At 42.9% G+C, this 19345-nt stretch overlaps 1 protein-coding gene across 25 annotated transcripts in view; it reads left to right on the top strand.

Moving 5' to 3' along the window:
- Positions 1–19345, top strand: part of LOC148163991 (uncharacterized) — a 75924-nt gene that overhangs the window by 41800 nt on the left and 14779 nt on the right. For 12 of the 25 annotated variants that reach the window (XR_015768609.1, XR_015768607.1, XR_015768603.1 and 9 more), the window contains one exon: positions 1353–2126. Coding sequence is in view for 5 of the 25 variants with exons in the window: in XM_088024954.1 (XP_087881080.1) it covers positions 2010–2126 (117 nt within the window). In the remaining 20 variants the exon portion in view is untranslated. Of the gene's footprint in view, positions 1–1352; positions 2127–15839; positions 16267–19345 lie in introns of those variants that run through there. The other 13 variants (XR_015768602.1, XR_015768601.1, XR_015768600.1 and 10 more) reach the window with 5 other exon arrangements.

Here is a 19345-nt window from a genome sequence, read left to right as displayed (position 1 = left end):
TGTACCTGTAGCAAATAGGAGAAGAGTGGGGCGAGGAGCAGGTTTCCTGCTCCCTGACTGTGTTGTCTTCCTTGAGGACAGTCCGCCACTTAAACCCCCCTTCTCCCTCCAGGCAGTCCCAGGGGTGGGAAGAGCTTCCCCTGTTGTTAGCATCTGGGAGTCTCCCCCTGCTTTTTCCTCACCCTCTCCTTCCACAAGCTGAGCATCTATCTGATACATTGGACAGCTCTCCTATTGTGTGTGTATGAGTTAGGTATATTTTGCATATTATACAAATTGTGTGATCATGGTTTCTTTCTTTCTTTCTTTAAAATTTTTTTAAAAATTTTGCACCTTTCTTTACTGTTATATTATCCTCTGTTCCTGACATACCGACTCAGAGTGCCTTGTAATCCGCATGGTGGGCTGTGTGTGAGTGTGTGTGTGTGTGTGTGTGTGTGTGTGTGTGTTTGCTTGCCATCAAGGGAAAACTTTCATTTTCACTGCATAAAATTTAGAAACGTCTAAAGAGCAAACAATATCTTAAACAAGAGAAAAAAGTTTAAAAAGTTTTTTTAAGTTTAAAAAGTTAACAAAAGGAGAAAAAAATTGTAAACTTTAAACTCCGCTAAGCTAATTTATGAATTTAAAGCTAGTCTAACCAAAATATTATGAAGTTGAAATAGGGGATTTTTTTCCAATTTTTTTAAATCAAAACTTATTCAGGTATGTATTAAATTACTTGTACAGACTTCTAATACATGCTCGTGAGTATCAAAATGGCATACAAAAATGCTCATGCCATAGAAAAATGTTATTTTAAATGTTTGCATCCATGCCAAATGTCAATAATTGTTCAAGTAATTGTGGATCTTTAATTTACATCAAAATACAATACTTAATATTATCTAATTCTAGAGGGTCTGATGATGTGACAATATATAAGAATTATAGGAAACGACACTTTACTGGAAAAATACTATCTGAAAACTATAATGCTAAATCTACTTGAATAAAAGCAATTGTAATATCAACTAACTAACAGCATCTAAATCAAAAAGAGATAAGTCAAAATAACTTTAAAGACAGAAAACACATGCAGATGTTATGCCGTGGTTGTGGGAATTCAGGACCAGGTTGCGGTGAGCTCAGTCAAACCGGCAGTGAGCTCAGTCAAATCCAGTGTCCCTGGAGGTGTGGGCCCTTACTGCCTGGCTCTTCTCCTTCCTGGGGGTGCTGATGATCCAGGGGGTCCCCCGACACTTCTGGGCTGCCGGTGGGGGAGCAGGAGCAACAGGGCCACTTGGGAAAGGAGGGAAGTTGAACTTGGCTCTGGCCAACATTTGCCTGATGTGATCATTTTCTTTCCTTAGCTCCTGGAATTTTCGCTCGTTCATCACAGCTGCGATGTGGTTCTGCTGAGCTTTATTCGCATGGAAGAAGATCTCCTTTAGATAGTGCCCGGTGTTCGCCTCCAACTCTCTGCGCAGGTCTTCGGCCATCTTCTTGTATAAGTTGCAAATCTGAGTTGCGGACTCGATGTTTCTATACGTGTGGGAAAGACTCTTCTTAAGGTTTGAGCACTGCGCTTCATTCTCCAATGATTTTCTCTCAACTTCCCTGATGTATTCTTGAAATAATTTAGGCAGCATTTGAAGCTTCCGTTTCAGCTGCTGAATCTCACTTTGAAGCTGTGAATTTTCACTCTGCAAAGAGGCTTCCTTGGCTCGAAGATCTGTTATTTGTCCCATAAGCTCTTCATTGATTTGCTTTTCTTCCCGCAGTTGTCTGGCTAGTTCCTCATTTTTCTCTTCAGTAGTTTGAAGGGACACATTGGAATCAGCATCATCAATGACACCCTTCAGATCACTCTCTGCCGGATGGATGGGGTGATTGTCATTTTCTGCTTCCCTCTTTTGCTCGACTTCCCTGTTGACATGACCCAAGTGATCTCCAGGGAGATTACGCCAGGGGATGGCCTTCTGAAGGTTTTCACCCAGTGGTATTAATTGGCTGATTTTATCTTTCAGAGCCTGCTGCATTCCTGCGTTTGACTGCTCCAGCCTTTCTTTCTCCTGTTCCGTTTCCTGGAGTCTCTGCTTCCATCTCGCGATTTCTTGGGCGAGCAGTTCTGGACTCTCTAGAACGTGAGTGTTTCTGTTCAAATCATCCATTATTTTCTTCCAAAGTTGTTTTCCATTCTTCTCTGAGACTCTTAAGATGGGTCTGTCACCAGTCACTTGGGAAAGTTTAGGAGGCTGGGTCTTCTGCGCCATTTTCAGAAAGTCACTGGTATTCTGAAGTGACAGCCTACAGTAGTTTGCATTTACTGCTGAGAAGCACAAGGTTTGTAATGTGGGAAGACTGGCCTCCACCCTGGGCAGCCCTAGGGCATCATCAGCTTGTGTCATTGGTCCCATATTCTCACTACCTTTTCCCCAGACTTTAGCGTGGGCCAAACACCTTTTGCCTAGCGCCTTCACACGTCTTAAAATGTGTCGTGTCATTTCTGCCAAAACCAGTACTATAATACGTGTCAGGATCTCCCAGAGAAACTCACGGAGAACTGAAACATGTCCCCAGCTTTCAGAAATCACCAGCAGGGCACCCCACAGGGGCCCTAGGACCAGCTGGAAAGCGGATGTGATGGCAGACAGGAGGCCCTCCATGGCTGTGTTAGGGCTCCACAACTCTGTCTCCAAAGGCCAGTGTTCTGTGGGTCTCAACTGACGGCTCAGAACCCTGGGGGGAGGGGGAGGGGTGCTCTGTCTCTAAGGTAAACAGGTGCCTGACAACCAGAGCAGATCAGTTGGGGTGGGGGAGGGGGAGGCCAGCCAGCTTCTAGAAGACAGTTTCCCCCTACCTTTGCCCTGAAATAGAAAGTGATCTCACTTGTACAGGCATGGGGAAGGGGGAGGTGGAAAGGACTGATTGTAGCCAGGTTCTCAGCCACTCGAGGCCCACGTGGCCTGATAGGAAACCTAGGGGGTCAAAGTAAGGCCAGGCCTTGACCCTTTCTCTCAGGGCAGAGTGGTAGGGGCCCCATCCTGGAGTGAGGCTCATTTTCCTGATTTAAAGCTTCCTTCTGCTACAGAGAAGCCTGGCACTGCCCACAAAGGTCCCAGGGATCTGTCTCCTCTGAGGCTCCCTCTTCTTTGTGTGAGGCCACTCTGTGCAGGCAGGTGCCCAGGACTGGAAGGGTCTCCCCAAAGGTATTAACTAAGACACCTGGATTCCAATCTTAGTAAGTCAGGAGAAAGGAGTTGGAACTGGCAGAGTCTTATAATTTCACGAATTTTCTGTGAAGTCAGCATGTCCTTGTTCAATCCAAGTGTTCCTGGAAGGGATTAACTCTGCTCTAGGGGTGACCACCGTGGTCCATGTGGTTCTCCATCTTCAGCCCACAACCCCCAAGATGGCCCCCAGGAGGGTCTCTGGTCCACAAAGTATCAGAAGTGGGTCTCTGGGAAGGGGGCAGGTCCTTCTTTCGGCTCTGTTTACCACATTTTATTTCATTAAACCACATCTCACTCTCCTGACATCTCTCTGGCAGACCCAGCTCAGAGCCTCCTTGTCCCTCCCCTGGGGCTCCATCATGAGCAACTTGTCCTCAGTCCCTTTACCTGAGAGAGAAACAAGAGAACTGTCAGCTGAGGCCAAGCTGGGGGTCCTATTGGTTCTGTTTCTCTGGAGACTTTGACTAATACAGGCACCAAGAAGGAATTAAAAGTTTATAAATTCAGAATAATAGACCAAGTAATGATTTAAGGAGTTATTAATAACTGATGTTAATAAACAGTAGGTTAAATGAATTAAATGCTTACAGTGTATACTTTGGTGCTTAGTACTCTGGCTACATTAATTCTTCCAACATACCATAATAGTATTTGTACTAAGCAGTTAAGAAAATTGAGGTCCAAAGGAGTTGAACCTACTCAAGACCACTCACTCGTGAGTGGCTAAACTATATTTTGAACGGGAGTCCACTTCTAGTCCATTTTTATATACAAAGCAAGTAGTCAACATCATAGCAGGAATAGCTTTGGGAGACAATCATCTCTAGAAATTTACACGTTAAAAACTTCATATTTAAAACTTTGGGGCACCTGGGTTTCTCAGTTGTTTAAGCATCTGATTCGATCTCAGCTCAGGTCTTGATCTCATGAGTTGGAGCCCCACATTGAGCTCCAGCCTGGGCGTGGAGCCTACTTAAAAAAAAATCCTAAAATTTTGAGCATTGAGAAATCAAAAACACAAGAAACAACAGATGTTGACAAGGATGTGGAGAAAAAGGAACTCTCGTGCTCTGTTGGTGGGAATGAAAACTGGTGTAGCCACTGAAAGAAGCAGTATGAAATTTACTCAAAAATTTAAAACTATAACTATCCTATGATCCAATAATGACAGTACTGGGTATTTACCCCCAAAATACAAAAACACTAATTCGAAAGGATCTATGCACCCCTGTGTTTATTGCAGCATTATCTACAGTAGCCCAATTGCCTATCAATAAGTGAATAGATAAAGATGTGGTATACATATACAATGGAAAATTATTCAGCCATAAAAAGACTGAAATCTTGGGATGCCTGGGTGGCTCAGTTGATTAAGCATCTGCCTTTAGCTCAGATCATGATGCTGGGGTCCTGGGATCGAGTCCCCCATTGGGCTCCTTGCTCAGTGGGGAGCCTGCTTCTCCCTCTGCCTGCCAGTCCCCCCACTTGTGCTCTCTCTCTCTCTGACAAATAAATAAATAAAATCTTGAAAAAAATGAAATCTTGCCATTTGCAATGACACGGATGAAGCTAGAGAGTGTTATGCTAAGCGAAATAAAGACAAATACCATATGATTTCACTCATACGTGGAATTTAAGAAAAAAAAATGAACAAAGAAAAAAAGAGAGAGAGAGAGAGAGAGACAAACCAAGAAACAGACTCTTAACTATAGAGAACAAACTGATGGTTCCCAGAGGGGAGGTGGGCGGGGGTTGGGAGATACAGGTGATGGGGATGAAGGAGTGCAATTATCATGATGAGCACTGAGTAATGTATAGAATAGTTGAAGCATTATATTGTACACCTGAAACTAATAAACACTGTATGCTGATTTTACTGGAATTAAAATTTAAAAACTTAATAAAATTAAGAAAAAAAAAAACAACTTTGAGCATTGACAGATTCTATAAATCTACAAACTATCCTGAAGAGCAGGAAGCTAAATCCCAGGACAAAGAGAACCTAGACAGAAAATAAAAATTTAGACAAAATAGTAACTGTTCTCTTGGTCTTTCTGGTGAAAGGTTAGCATTCCCTCTTATTAAGGAGTAATTGGATGTCTATATCAGAACTTCACTATATAAAGCCATTTTATGGTGGTTGATCATAAAGTGAAAGAATGTAGGTTTGGTTATCTCTGATGAATCCTTTAGACTTTTTTTTTAAGATAGATTGATTGATTGATTGATTGATCTGAGAGAGAGAGAGCGCAAGTGGGGAAACGGGCAGAGAGAGAGGGAGAAGGAGGAGAGAAGCAGACTCCCCACTGATTGTGGAGTCTGACCCGGGGCTCGATCTCACCACCCTAAGACCATGACCTGAGCCGAAATCAAGAGTAAGGCCCTTAACCAACTGAGCCACCCAGGTGCCCCAGAACCTTTAGACATCTTTGCATACATCGTCTTCAAGATCTTTTCTGAGTGAAATATAGATCAGGATGTGACAAACTCTTTCTGTGCAGTGCCAGGGAGCAAGTATGCTTAGCGCTGTGGCCCATACGGTCTCCCTCTAAACAACTAGTGGGCTCTGCTAGTGTAGTGGGACATGACCCATAGACCACTCATGATTAGATGGGCATGGCTGTATTCCAATAAAACTTCATTTACAAAAATAGGTGGCAGGTCATTTGCCAAACCTTGGTACGTAGCTGGTGTCTGTGTTAGGTAAGGCAAGCAGTGCATCTTATTTTGCTCTGGACTGTCCCAGCTTTATCACCGGAAGTCCTACATCCCATGAACCCTTCATTCCAAGTTGATTGCCATGAATAAGTTGACTTACAATCAACTTCTGAGACATAGAGCACTCCAAATGTGATAACAATCATCCCTCTCCCCACCCTAAAATTGCCTTTGCCAGGCTTATATCTGTCAGCATAGAGTTATAAATTACAAGTGCATTCTGTTAACCCCCACATATTATGCACGCACAAGGGACAGGAACCGGATACTAATTTTCTTCTACAACATTTGCTTCCATAAGGGGACTTCCCACTTCCTCCCACAGTTGGTCCCATCTTCAGACAAAGGTACAGACTGAGTGTTGGCAAGGTGTCTGGGCATCTCCGGTGATAAAAATGAAATTATAATAGAATTGTCATTGTTGGACTAATTATTACGATTCCATGTTAGAGCAAGCACTAGGGGCTCTGCTGAACTTCAGTGGATAAACAAAGGAAGGAGTCTTCAGGAAGTGAAGTAATACAGAGGAAAAAGAACCCCAAAGAGAGCACTAATTGGCTGTTTTCTTGGCAGCTTCAGCCAGCTCCAGCCTGGGCTTTTAAGGATGATGTGTTAGGAATTACGGAAACCATGATCTCTCTACTGTCGGGAAGGCTTGGACACACCAGGGATGCAAATAATAGGCTGATGTTCATGGTATTTGGAGAGAAAATTGGCACTTCCTGTTGCTACCTATGTAGCCTTGGCCTTGGAGAAGTCCCTAAGTTCTTAAGCTTCAGAGTCCCCATCTTCCAAGCAGTAATAAAACCAAGCACCCCATAGAGTTCTGTTGAGAACTGAAGATGCCATTCCTCGTGAATTTGCCTAATTTAGGGAATGTGTCATTATACACATGATCTGACTTGCCATGAGGCTGCATCCTCTGTGGGGTTCTGCATTTGGGGAACTCACCCTGTATTGGTGAGTCAGGCATGGTATCCCAGAGGTTATTACTTTTCTGTTAAAAGCTAAAGGATGATGAGTATTTATTTAATTAAAGTAAAAGGAAAGAGATGTAAATGGATTTAGGAGAGGGAAAATACTTTGTGAAACTATGGAAATAAGAGAGTCAAGACAAGGAGGGAAAGAGAGAGAGAGAGAGAGAGAGATCCAAAGAAGTGAAAGAAATCCCCCACAACTGGGGAGGGAGGGCCCTGGGGCAGAGTGGAGAGAGGTATTTGAGGAGAGGCTAACCTGGCCCAGACCATGCAGGCTTTGCCAGCCACACTGAGGGGCAGCGTTTTCCTGAAGGCTAGGGGTCTTCATAGCAGGTGCAACATTTAGGTTTTTAAAAATTATTTTTAAAAGATTCTTGCTCTGACTACAGAACAGAAAATGTCTGTTAATAGAAGGCAACAGCAGTGAGGGGTAGAGTGTCCGGTGTAAGGGTGAGGGAAAAAAACAGGATTCAGAGAACTGGACCCATAAGGAGGCAGTTACGATTGTCCGGATGAGAGGCAATGGGCTGTGGCTGGGGTGATGTTCCGTGAGAGAGTCCAATGGAGTCTCTGCCTGGGTCAGAGCCCGGGATCACTGGTGCAACGGGGAAGGGCACGGGGCTAACGGAGGCAAGCAGTGAAATTTAAATTGGAAGGAAACCAAACTGACCCACAGTGGACCCAGAAGAGCAACAAAGTGGGAGCCAAAAACACCTGTCCAATTTTAAAGCATATTTAAAGTCATGAGTGCAGTTGGCATTTGCTATTTCCTGGCCACCGATACCCATTTATCCAAAGTCCGAGGACGGTCTCTAATTTCTTTCTGGAGAACCACTCCTAGATCTGCATTCAATGGCCCTGTGCTTCCTGTGGTGTTGATTTCACCCCTGGCTATAAGGAAGGACAAGTTGCTGACCCTCTGCCCAGCACTGCCCCCAGATCTGTGCAAGTAGGACCCTATCTTGGGTCCTGCTTGAGCCTTCCTGCATCATATTCATCTGCACTGTGGAGAACCCACACTGAGCCCAGTCAATATGCCCAACAGGACCCCCCACTTCCCATTTTTGTCCATGTTCTAGATCTAAGTATCCAGGATTCCCAAAATGGCCTGCCTAAACATCTCTACCTGCTTCCAAGTCACCTGGTGGCCTCTTCCCTCTCCTGAGAGCGGACAAGGCAGCTGGTATGTGCTCACCTGGGTGGTTAATAGCTAGCTATTTGTGGCATTGTGGACCAAGTATGGATGTGCATGCCAGAGTGACCACATGTGTACATATGGCTACAGGCTAGAGCCAAGAAAAGAAAGAGAATTCATCAGGCCATAGGCCAGAGGCAAGAAAGGAAAGAGAATTCATCAGGCCTTAGGCTACCCTTTTCCATGACGCTCATATTCCAGAGCAGGCCTCTAAGGAGTCTGAGAATTCTAAATGCAGACCTTCCTCCCAGGTTATTGTTAAAGTATATTGTTAAGAGGGTAGAATATATTTTATTTAACATGTAATTTGATTTATAATTTTAAAATATAAATATAATAGAATATAAATACAAATGATTTATAATTTGATTTATAATTTTAAAATAATTTGACATATACTATATGGGCCTCTACTTATAATCTTGCTCTAGACCCCTCCAAAAGTTAGGAGTTGGACCAGCCTGGCCAATCAATGCAGAACATCTTATTGACTGTGGTGACAGGTTAGGGTTTAGGGAATGTGTCCCGGGCTAACATAGTGAGAAACACTGAGGGTTTGCTGAACTCAAATGAAAGAGACCCTGGAGACCCTTCTTCCTCTTATTACTCGGCTTGAAGCTGAGAGGACCAGGACCCCAGGGAAGCAACAGGTTTCTTGTCACCATGTGGAGTAGAAGACTGAGTGCGGGGATGGATTCCGAGAAGCAGACAAAAACCAAGGTCTGGACCGTTGAACTCTTGATTAATTATCAATTAAAGTCAGATCTACTCCTGGTCTTTTCAGTAAGGTAAAACAGTAAATTTCACCATAAAATATGTCAGTTTGGCCTGGGCATTCCATCCCTTCTGCCAATCAATGGGTAGAGGCAAATAAAGAATTTAATAATAGATTATTTTGAATCCACCCTCTTTAGCCCATCATTTTCATCTCCTCCATCCACCCATCATTTACCTCCACGCTTCTAATTTACCGAGATCTTAAAGGCCATCCTTGGGAAACAAGATAGCATAATTATTAGGGTGAAAGCAAGTAAATTCAGTTGTGAATCCTGACTTGGTGTCATGGGGGCCAGATGGATTTTCTTGTCTGGGACTTTTATTCCTGAAGGAGTGGTCGTGTCCTGTAGAGAGAGTTGGAACATTATTTGGGGGGAGGGGCCTATGGCAGCATCAAAGGTCCTGCAATGATGCTGTTGAGGTCTAGTGATAGTGTTGCTGGTGGAAATGTCCTAAAAGGATAGTTCTGTGGAAGAAGATGCTTATACTTACCGTTGTCTGGTCTCTCCTCAACCTACCTGAGTTTCAAAGCCTGGTTATCCAGCTTCCCGTCAGTTCTGGAAGTTACCAAGTCTCCTTAGGCAGAGTTGGACTCCACTGTATGAAACCAAGTGTCCTTACACCCAGTGATCTACAGTGTGGGATCCAGGAGTGTCTTGAAGGCAGTATAATCTAAGGGGATAGAATAACAGTGGCAATCTGGGATTGTCTATCTGGCTGAGGTGTGGCTGAAGATAATAAAATTTCTTTTTCTCTTAAGAAATAGGATTCTGAAAGCCACATTTAAATATTTAAATAACTGATGTAATTATTGCATGTGGTAATATGGAAAAAAGTGCCCACTGAGAGTCAGTATTAGGGCCATGGTGTCTCTACCATTAGAAGGTTCACTGGGCATGGAATCTTCCAGAAAGATAGAATGAGCCAGCTGCCTCTCATACCCCACTGAGCTTAAAAGAAGGAATGAGGGGTTTACATAATTTCATGCACATTAATGTTTGTTTTTTTTTTCCCTTGAGACATCCTCTTTGATCCATGTATTATTTAGAAGTGTGTTTTTAGTTTCTAAGTGTTTGAAGATTTTCCTATTTTCTTTCCATTAGTGATTTCTAGTTTAATGCTGTTGTGGTCAGACAACACACTCTGTATCATTGCGGTTCTTCTAACCTTGTTGAGGTTTGTTTTATGGCCCAGAATATGGTCTATCTTGATATGTGTCTCACGGGCAATTAAAAAAATGTGTGTTCTGCCGTTGCTGGGTGGAGTATTCTATAAATGTCAATTGGATCCTATTGGTTGAGGGTATCTTGCATTCTCTATACGGGCTGATTTTCTGTTTAGTTGTCTCAGCAAGTGTTGACAGGGGTGTTCAAGTCTCCAACTGTATTTGTGGCTTTTTCTGTTTCTCCTTTAAATAGAGGAGACATCCAGGATTTTCAGTTGTACTTAGTAAGAGGAACGGAGAAAAATATTGAGAAGAGTCCATATTGAAAAATATTGGGAAGAGTCCATCTTCTCCAAAGTGGAAATCCCCTTTCCCATGGTTCTTACAATTGAAGAATAGCTCCTGGTCTGGAGAGAATAGAATTTGGATCAAAATGTCATATCTCATTGCCTGATTCTCAGACTGAGTACCTTTGAGGTTTTGAAAAAAAAAAAAAAAAGTCAGAAATACACATATTAAATCTTTTATTGAACTTCCCTTCAGCTATGTAGCAGGTTTTTTTTGTTTTTCTCCCTAAAGAGAACAAGCTACTCAAATCTTCCAAGGGTCACTGGACACTGGCTGTATGTAACATCAACTCTTGGGATCTCAGTGTACCATTGCTTTGCACTGGTCATAATAGAGTCTTACAAGGGTCAAGAAACAAATGGAGTTTTGATTCACAAATGCTTCTCATAGTCTTAGTAGATCACAAACCCTTTTGTTATCAATTATCTGGTTGGTGAGCATGTAGTTGCTACGTATACCCTCTATCCAGGAAGAACATGCCTTCCAGATTTTGATACAAGAGCTATTAAGGTAAGAAGAGCCAAGTTGAAGCCTATGGAGCTCCCCCTAGCTATCAAACTAATACTGCAAAGATATTACAATTTCTAGGGAGAAATGTCTAAATTTAATGCTCCCCCCCCCAAATTTTTTTTTCTGGGAAAGTATGAGGTTGATTTTTTTAAATTTTTTAATTAAATTAAAATTTTTTCAATTAAATTAAAATTAAAATTAAAAATTTTAATTTTTTAATTCTTTTTTTAAAGATTTTATTTATTTATTTGAGAGAGAGAGAATGAGAGATAGAGAGCACGAGAGGGAAGAGGACCAGAGGGAGAAGCCGACTCCCTGCCGAGCAGGGGGCCCGATGTGGGACTCGATCCCGGGACTCCAAGATCATGACCTGAGCCAAAGGCAATCGCTTAACCAACTGAGCCACCCAGGTGCCCAATTTTTTAATTTTTTTAATTTGAATTTAATTGAATTTTTAATTCAATTAGCCAACATAGATAGTACATCATTAGTTTCAGACGTAGTGTTCAATAATTTATCAGTTGTGTGTAAGACTCAGTGCTCATCACACTGGGTGATGGGTATTAAGTAGGGCTCCAGATGTGAGGATGGTGATTTCTATTTTGTTTTTACTTAACTGTCAGGTTTGGCCAGGTCAACTGATCTTGGATTGGTCTTGGAGAATGAAAGTGAATTGTTAAAGCTTCGCAGGTGGCGACTCCAATTGCATTTATTATTTGGAGGTGATCTCTTTCGAGGAGCAAAGCAATAAAAGTCCTCCTGTTGATCCACTGGGATAGTTTATTTTACCTACGTAGATATCTAGCAGCATGTCATAACCACCTTACCTCACAATTATTTCAACTGTTCGGCTCCATGCCACAATTTAGTCTACAGAGGCATGACTGTCTCACTCATTCATAACATATTACATGGGCCAAATATACTGGTGCCATGAGCTGCTAGAATATGAAGACAAGAAAATTCTTTGGCCTGAGTAAAACTTACGTATGTCGTGGAAAGGGACATAAATTCTGTGAAAACCCTGCTACCTCATAGTCTTAGAGATGTTGGGGTATTTTTTTCCAAACTAAAAGACAAGTTTCCTTTGTTTACTCCACCTTGTATTGTGTACTAGTAAGAATATATGTTATATTTGGATGGATATTTAAAGCTAATAACTGAGTAATCAGAAATAATTCTGTGGTGGGTTGAAATATATGTCCACATCCTAAATCCCAAGACCCGTAAATGTTATCTTATTTGGAAAAGGAGTCTTTGCCGACATAATTAAGTCAAGGATCTTAGAGGAAACCATCCTAGATTTAGATCATTCTTATAAAAACGTGTACCCTAAGTCCAATGGTAAATATCTTTATAAGAAAAGGGAAAGATATAAACAGACACAGAGGGGAGGCCAATGGGAAGACAGAGGCAGAGACTGGAGTGATTCATCTACAAGCCAAGAACGCCAAAGATTGCCACGAGCACCAACATCTACGAGAGGAGCGTGGAGCCGGATTCTTGTCAGAGCCTCCAGCCGAAACCAACCTTGCCAACGCTTTGATGTTTAGCTTCTGGCCTCCAGAACAGTGCGAGAATAAATTCCTGCTGTTTGAAGCCTCTGAGTTTGTGGCAATTTGTTACAACACAACAGCCCTAGAAAATTAATACAATGTCCCAATTGGAATGGGATCCAGAACAATTTTCCCTAGATGGTCCAGATTGCAGTCCAAGCAGATCCAATCAATGGCACTTAAAGTTTTGGAGGTGTATCAAGTTACTGTAGGAGACAATGGCAAACCCCAAGAGGAGAATCTCAGACCCCTGAGGATTTAGTCAAGTTACTTTTTAGCCGGGATTTATTCTCTTCTACAGAAAGAGCTTTGGGGTTGATATTGGGCCTTGATAAAAACTGAACTCTTGGTTTTGGAAAACCAGGTGACCCTAGGCCCTGAGTTATTCATTATGACCTGTGTATGTATTCCATTCAGCAAAGCATCACCGTATGCAAGCAGTGTGTAAAGATGAGGCCGGAGCAGGCCCTACGGGCACAGATAAATTGTACCAGCATATGACTCACATTTCTCTTATGCCTACTTTTGCTGTATCCTATTAAAGCCAAATTCTCAGTCAATGTAAAGGCCAAGAAATCAGGGGACTTTTCAGACTGCAAAAGCTGAATGCTCCCACTGGAGGCCGTGACGGAGACACGAATGTACGTCCTAATTCAACCCAGCCCGAGGTGGCCGGAGAAAGCATGCATTCTTCTGAGACCCTGGGGAAAATCAGTCCATGATACTGTTCTCGTTTGTCAACCAGATTACGATTAAGAGTGCCAGCACAGTGCTGGAAGAAATCCAACCGAGAGTCCAGAAAAATGTAGAACATCAGAGGGTAGGAGTGAGGATGTGATGAGAGAGAGAGAGAGAGAGAGAGAGAGAGAGAGACCCTCAGAAAGAGGATGGGCCGGGCGAAGAAGGTTTGAAAAGAAGCTGGGGGGCGGGACGGAGGGAGAGAGAATACAGAGACCCTATAGCTCAGGGAGCTCCTTTCAGCTTGTTTCCCTGAGGGAAGAGTGCATGGAATAGAACGGGGGGCATGGTAGAAATGATAGGGATGTCTGGGCCTAATAAAAATCTGAGTGAGGCTGAAGTTCTTAAAGCAATGCAGACTCCAGAAGTCTAGGTGACCTTCCAGAACACAACCCATAACCTTACAGAGGAGTTGAAGAAACAGAATGATTCAGTGCTTACTGTGATGTATAAGGCTGGTATTCCCACCAGACCCCCTCAAGTCCCTTTTATTTTATTTGTGGGGCCCCAGGACTTTGAGGAGCTTTTGCTCCCAAGAGCCAGCTTCTGAAGCTCTTTTATCCCCCCAAAGGATTGGCCTGGTAGAGTCTGGGAATTTCTTATCCCCTCAGCCAGTGACTGATGGATTTGGGAGTTTGAAAGTTCCATGCCTGTTGCCTTGGGTCGGGACAGGGCTGCGATGCAGATTGTACTCTAAGGATCCAGTGATCCCCATCGTGGGATAAACCTGAAGCGATTATCTGTAAAACTTTGCCTGAAGACATGTCCTTATCTGGCTTCCTCCTTTTTATTTTCCTGATCTTCTGACTTTCTCAGGAATTTGCCTTTGGGATTACTTCATTCATAAGTCACCTGTACAGCTCCCTATCTCAGAGTCTGGGACACTTAATGAATCTTACCGGCAAATGGTCACTTGAATTTGGAAGTCAAGCCTCGTGTCTTTTAAACAAATAAAGCCTTTGCTGAAAGAAAAACAACACAGATCACCTAATGAGGGACACAGTCATGCAAGCAGCCAACATCTGGCCTTCTTTTTTTTTTTAATTTTTTATTGTTATGTTAATCACCATATATTACATAATTTGTTTTGGTGTACTGTTCCATGATTCATTGTTTGTTCATAACACCCAGTGCTCCATGCAGAACGTGCCCTCCTCAATACCCATCACCAGGCTAACCCATCCCCCCACCCCCCTCCCCTCCGGAACCCTCAGTTTGTTTTTCAGAGTCCATCATCTCTCCTGGTTCGTCTCCCCCTCTGACTTACTCCCCTTCATTCTTCCTCTCCTGCTATCTTCTTCTTTTTCTTTTTTCTTAACATATGTTGCGTTATTTGTTTCAGAAGTACAGATCTGTGATTCAACAGTCTTACACAATTCACAGCGCTCACCGTAGCACATACCCTCCCCAATGTCTATCACCCAGCCACCCCATCCCTCCCACCCCCGACCACTCCAGCAACCCTCAGTTTGTTCCTGAGATTAAGAATTCCTCATATCAGTGAGGTCATATGATACATGTCTTTCTCTGATTGACTTATTTCACTCAGCATAACACCCTCCAGTTCCATCCACGTCGTTGCAAATGGCAAGATCTCATTCCTTTTGATGGCTGCATAATATTCCATTGTGTATATATACCACTTCTTCTTTATCCATTCATCTGTCGAACATCTGGCCTTCTAATAAAGTAAGTCGGGGGACTTTGAAGACAGTCCTTACTGCCTGCCCCAGCACGGCAGAAACATTTACAACTGATTTGCCATTAGGCTTTTCAAGCATGTTTTCTTACGGGGAATTACAAAATCCATCCACTCATGACATGTGAAAAATATTTAAAACACCGATGAAAGTAGATGGTGATTCACACACATTGTTTTCTTTACTAATAATTCAGTTGGTCTCTTTGAACGGGTTGCTGTATGAGTTTGCTAGGACTGCCATAACAAAGTACCACAGACTGGGGGGCTAAACAACAGAAATTTGTTGTATTTTCCTACCGTTCTGGAGCCTGGAAATCCAAGATCAAAGTAGAGGTAGCTTTGGTTTCTTCCCGGGCTTTGCTCCTTGGCTTACAAATGGCTGCCTTCTTTGTCCGTGTATATGTCCCTGGTGTCCCTTTGTGTGTCCAAATTTCCTTTTCTTATTAGGACATCAGTCAGATTGGATTAGGCTCACCCTAATTGTCTCACTTTAGCTTAATCACTCTTTAAAAGGCCCTATCTTCAAATATGCTCACATTCTGAGTTACCTGGGGTTAGGATACCAACATAAATTTTGGAGGAACGCAGTTTATCCCGTAACAGTTGCATATGGCGTAAGAATGTCAAGTGTGAAATAGTTCTTTGAATGAAAGATGGTTTAATCAGAGGAGCTAGAGTTTGGTTTAAGGCTATGGAGTTCTCATTTGTTCTTAAACCATCTTGCGTCTTTTTTTTTTTTTTAAGAGTTTATTTATTTATTTGTGAGAGAGAGAATGAGAGACAGAGAGCATGAGAGGGAAGAGGATCAGAGGGAGAGGCAGACCCCCTGCTGAGCAGGGAGCCCGATGTGGGACTCGATCCCAGGACTCCAGGATCATGACCTGAGCCGAAGGCAGTCGCTTAACCAACTGAGCCACCCAGGCGCCCCAAACCATCTTGCGTCTTAAAGTCTTTATTTTGACAAGAGAAAACTTGGGGCCACTTGTGGAGGATTTAAGTGGGGATTTGAATTACCTGGTGGGGTTACAGCCTTATCTTTATTATTATATCACATTAGTCCCCATGAAGAAATCAGAAATAGGCTGGCTGCGAACTGAAATCTTACAATGTGGTGAAGAGCATCATTTTGTAATTGTATGGTAGGGGCGATTTACTATCAAGTAATCTTATTTTTGCTCTTGCCCAATCTAAAACTAAAGGATGTTTGAAAAAGAAAGAAAAAGTTAGTGAGAGGCAGTTCTGAAAGGCTGTTGTAACCCTACACATGCAGGATGACCCAGAGCTGAAATCTTCATGTGTGACGTTGAGGGTCACAGGGTCACCCCGAGGATTAAGTGCCCCCAGCTGCCAAAGTGCTGGCTGAAGGTAAAGTAGCGTGGAGAGGGCTCTGGTGTAGGGAAGCCGTTGGTGTTACCCACAGCAGAGACCTGCCACAGAGAAGACAACTAAAGCCATGACCCGGTTTCCTTCCTTACTGTATCATGTCAGTGTTTTAACTTCCTTCTTTGAAATGTCTTTCCATCAAGTTTACACGTGCATTAGTGTTGTCTGACTTTGTCATTGCTTTGTGGTTTGCAAAATATCAGAACAAGCTTGCTAGAGAATGAAAACCAAAGGAAAGGGTGTCAGTCAGGGCTCTTGGGGCTGGAGCTTGGATAGAGTGGAGAGATTTTAATGGCTCGCTCTGGGAAGTAGAGTGTTTCCGGCGGTACAAAGGCAGACGGTTATTACGTGAGGCAGAAGCCTTTTGCATCATATGCGTTGTTTTGCTTTTGGTTTTGAAATGCAGGTCTGGGAATTGGCAAGGTGGGAAGTGGTAGACAAGTGTCTCTTGTTTTGGCTACTTTTGACTGTATGAGGCTTTTTGTGTGTTTGTTTTATTTTGTTTTTGTAAGAGCCTTATTTTTGGAAAGAATGTCTGCCCTGGGTATCTGGTGGGACATCAAATATGTCTCACAAAGCTGAATAGTCAGGTGCTCTTAGAAGTCGCGGCGGGGGGAGAGTGGGCAGATAATGGAGGGTTAGCTAAGAAGACACTTGCCACCGGGCTTTTGAACCTTGGGAGAACACTTGGGGACTTCAGAGCTTTGAAGTGACAGTAGAGGAGACCAGATGACACCTGTGTTCTTGGTGCGTGTCCAACAGCACTAGTACCAGTGATGGGGCCTAACCCAAGCTCATGCTGTGCTTTGAGCTTACCTGTCTTTTTCAGGCCCAGTCTCCCCTGGTTCAGCCCTCTTGCCAAGTCTGGTTATCTGGTCTTATTATGCATTTTGGGAGTTGCCCCAAAGCCTTCCAAATAAATTCCTTTTTACTTGAGCCAGCAAAATTCTTTTGCTGTGGCTTGTGGCAATACATTCCAACAAATAACCTTTCTGTCTACACTCATCCTTTCACTGTTCCCTCCTCGATTTCCAAACTTGATTCTCTCGTCTGAGCCTAGAAATCTTTCCCTTCCTGCCTTTTCAGGAATTTTCTCACTTTGGATGTCCTCCTTCCCATACCTTTCTGGCAGCAAAGATGCCACTAACCAGCACCTCCCCACCAGCCCCTTCCTCCGACTTCTGGTGCAGGATGCTCTTTTGTCTCACCCTTGGCCCCTTTGGCTTCATTTCTCTGTCTTGGCTACTTCCTCCTCCTTGTTTACACCCTTGCCTGGGCCTCTTCTTCCTTATTCATAAGCTTTCTTATTCATTACACTGTGTAATACCTAAGGCACCTGTTGCAAGTGTGAGGATTTGGGCTAACTGCAGCTGTGCCCCAAGGATCGGTCCAAGCCTTGCTTCTCTGGTCTCTCTGAAAACACTATGTAAAAGTACGCCATGCAGTCTCACCAGGATGCCTCTTCATCCCTGGACCCAATCTCTCTCCTGTGTGTTTTGACATAGGCACCACCCTTTCTACAAACATTGCTTGTTTCATTGTTATCCCCATCCCTCCAAACTGAAACCTTAGAAAATCCTCTGATCCTTCGCTGTCTAATACCCACCAAGTTCCCTCCTCAACCTGTCGTAATTCTGTTCCTTCCTTTCCATTCCTCGATTACTTCTTGCATTCAGATGATCTTCCCCTGATATCAGGGTCATTTCAGAGATAATTTTCTTTCTCCTAACGACCTTTGCTCTCATCTTTCTCGTACACATCCAGTAAAGATTAGTGATCAAAAATATACTGAACATGGGGCGCCTGGGTGGCTCAGTCGTTAAGCGTCTGCCTTCGGCTCAGGTCATGATCCCAGGGTCCTGGGATCGAGCCCCACATCGGGCTCCCTGCTCAGCGGGAAGCCTGCTTCTCCCTCTCCCACTCCCCCTGCTTGTGTTCCTGCTCTCGCTATCTCTCTCTCTGTCAAATAAATAAGTAAAATCTTTAAAAAACATATACTGAACATAATATGAATATTTACAATTAGGTCCTGCTTCGGCTTGATGTAAACATTGTCCTTTTTCAAGTTATTATCATGTTGTTTTCAGCATGAATTACTTTAGTGAGATGCTGCTCACTGAGCGTCCAATGTGAACTGATTGTTTGTCTGATACAATTGACAAGGTGTAGTGGAGGGATTTTTTGGAAGCTAAGGAGGTCAACATTTTGTACTATAAAGGACTTTGTCTTAGAGTCAATGGCTAAGATATTCTGTTTATATTATAAAGCAATTAGATTTTGGAACTGGGTAGAACCTTTAAAAATTATTTAGATCGGGCCTTCGGCTCAGGTCATGATCCTGGAGTCCCAGGATCGAGTCCCACATCGGGCTCCCTGCTTGGCGGGGAGTCTGCTTCTCCCTCTGACTCTCCCCCCTCTCATGTGCTCTCTCTCTCTCTCTCATTCTCTCTCTCAAATAAATGAATAAAATCTGAAAAAAAAACAATGTTGCTCTCTAGAACTTTAAAAAAAAATTATTTCGATCAACTCCTTCAACCAAAATTGTAGAGAGGTGAAGTCATTGGTCTGAGACAGAGTTCAAGTCTAATTCCCCACCCCTCAAATCCCAAAACTCACATTTCCTTTTCTTTTTTTTTCAAATTGTGGTAAAAAACACATGACATGAAATGTACCCTTTTAATTCTTTTTAAGTTTGGTAGTTTCGTATTATTAACTAAATTCACATAATTAAGCAAGAGATCGCTAAAAATTTTAATCTTGCCAATCTGAAACTCTATACCCAGGCAATAACCACCCCATTCCTTTCACTCCTCAGCCCGTGGCAGCCACGGGTCCACTTTCTGTTTCTAGGAGTTGGACCGCTTTATTTTTTATTTTATTTTTCACCAACTTTAGAGATCTCATATAAGAGGCATCAGACAATATCTGGTATGTGCATGTGTGTGTATGACTGGCTTATTTTACATAGGATACTATCCTTAAGGTTCATCCATATTATAGCGTGTGACCGAATTTCCTTCTCTTTTAAGAATAATGTTACATTCTCTTTACTCATTCATCC

Source organism: Eumetopias jubatus, unplaced genomic scaffold (genome assembly GCF_037043125.1).
Source record: "Eumetopias jubatus isolate StellerSeaLion01/CBP00866 unplaced genomic scaffold, mEumJub1_p1.0 scaffold_7, whole genome shotgun sequence".
In the NCBI taxonomy this organism is placed as follows: domain Eukaryota; kingdom Metazoa; phylum Chordata; class Mammalia; order Carnivora; family Otariidae; genus Eumetopias; species Eumetopias jubatus.
This window is presented reverse-complemented; position numbering and strand designations above follow the sequence as displayed.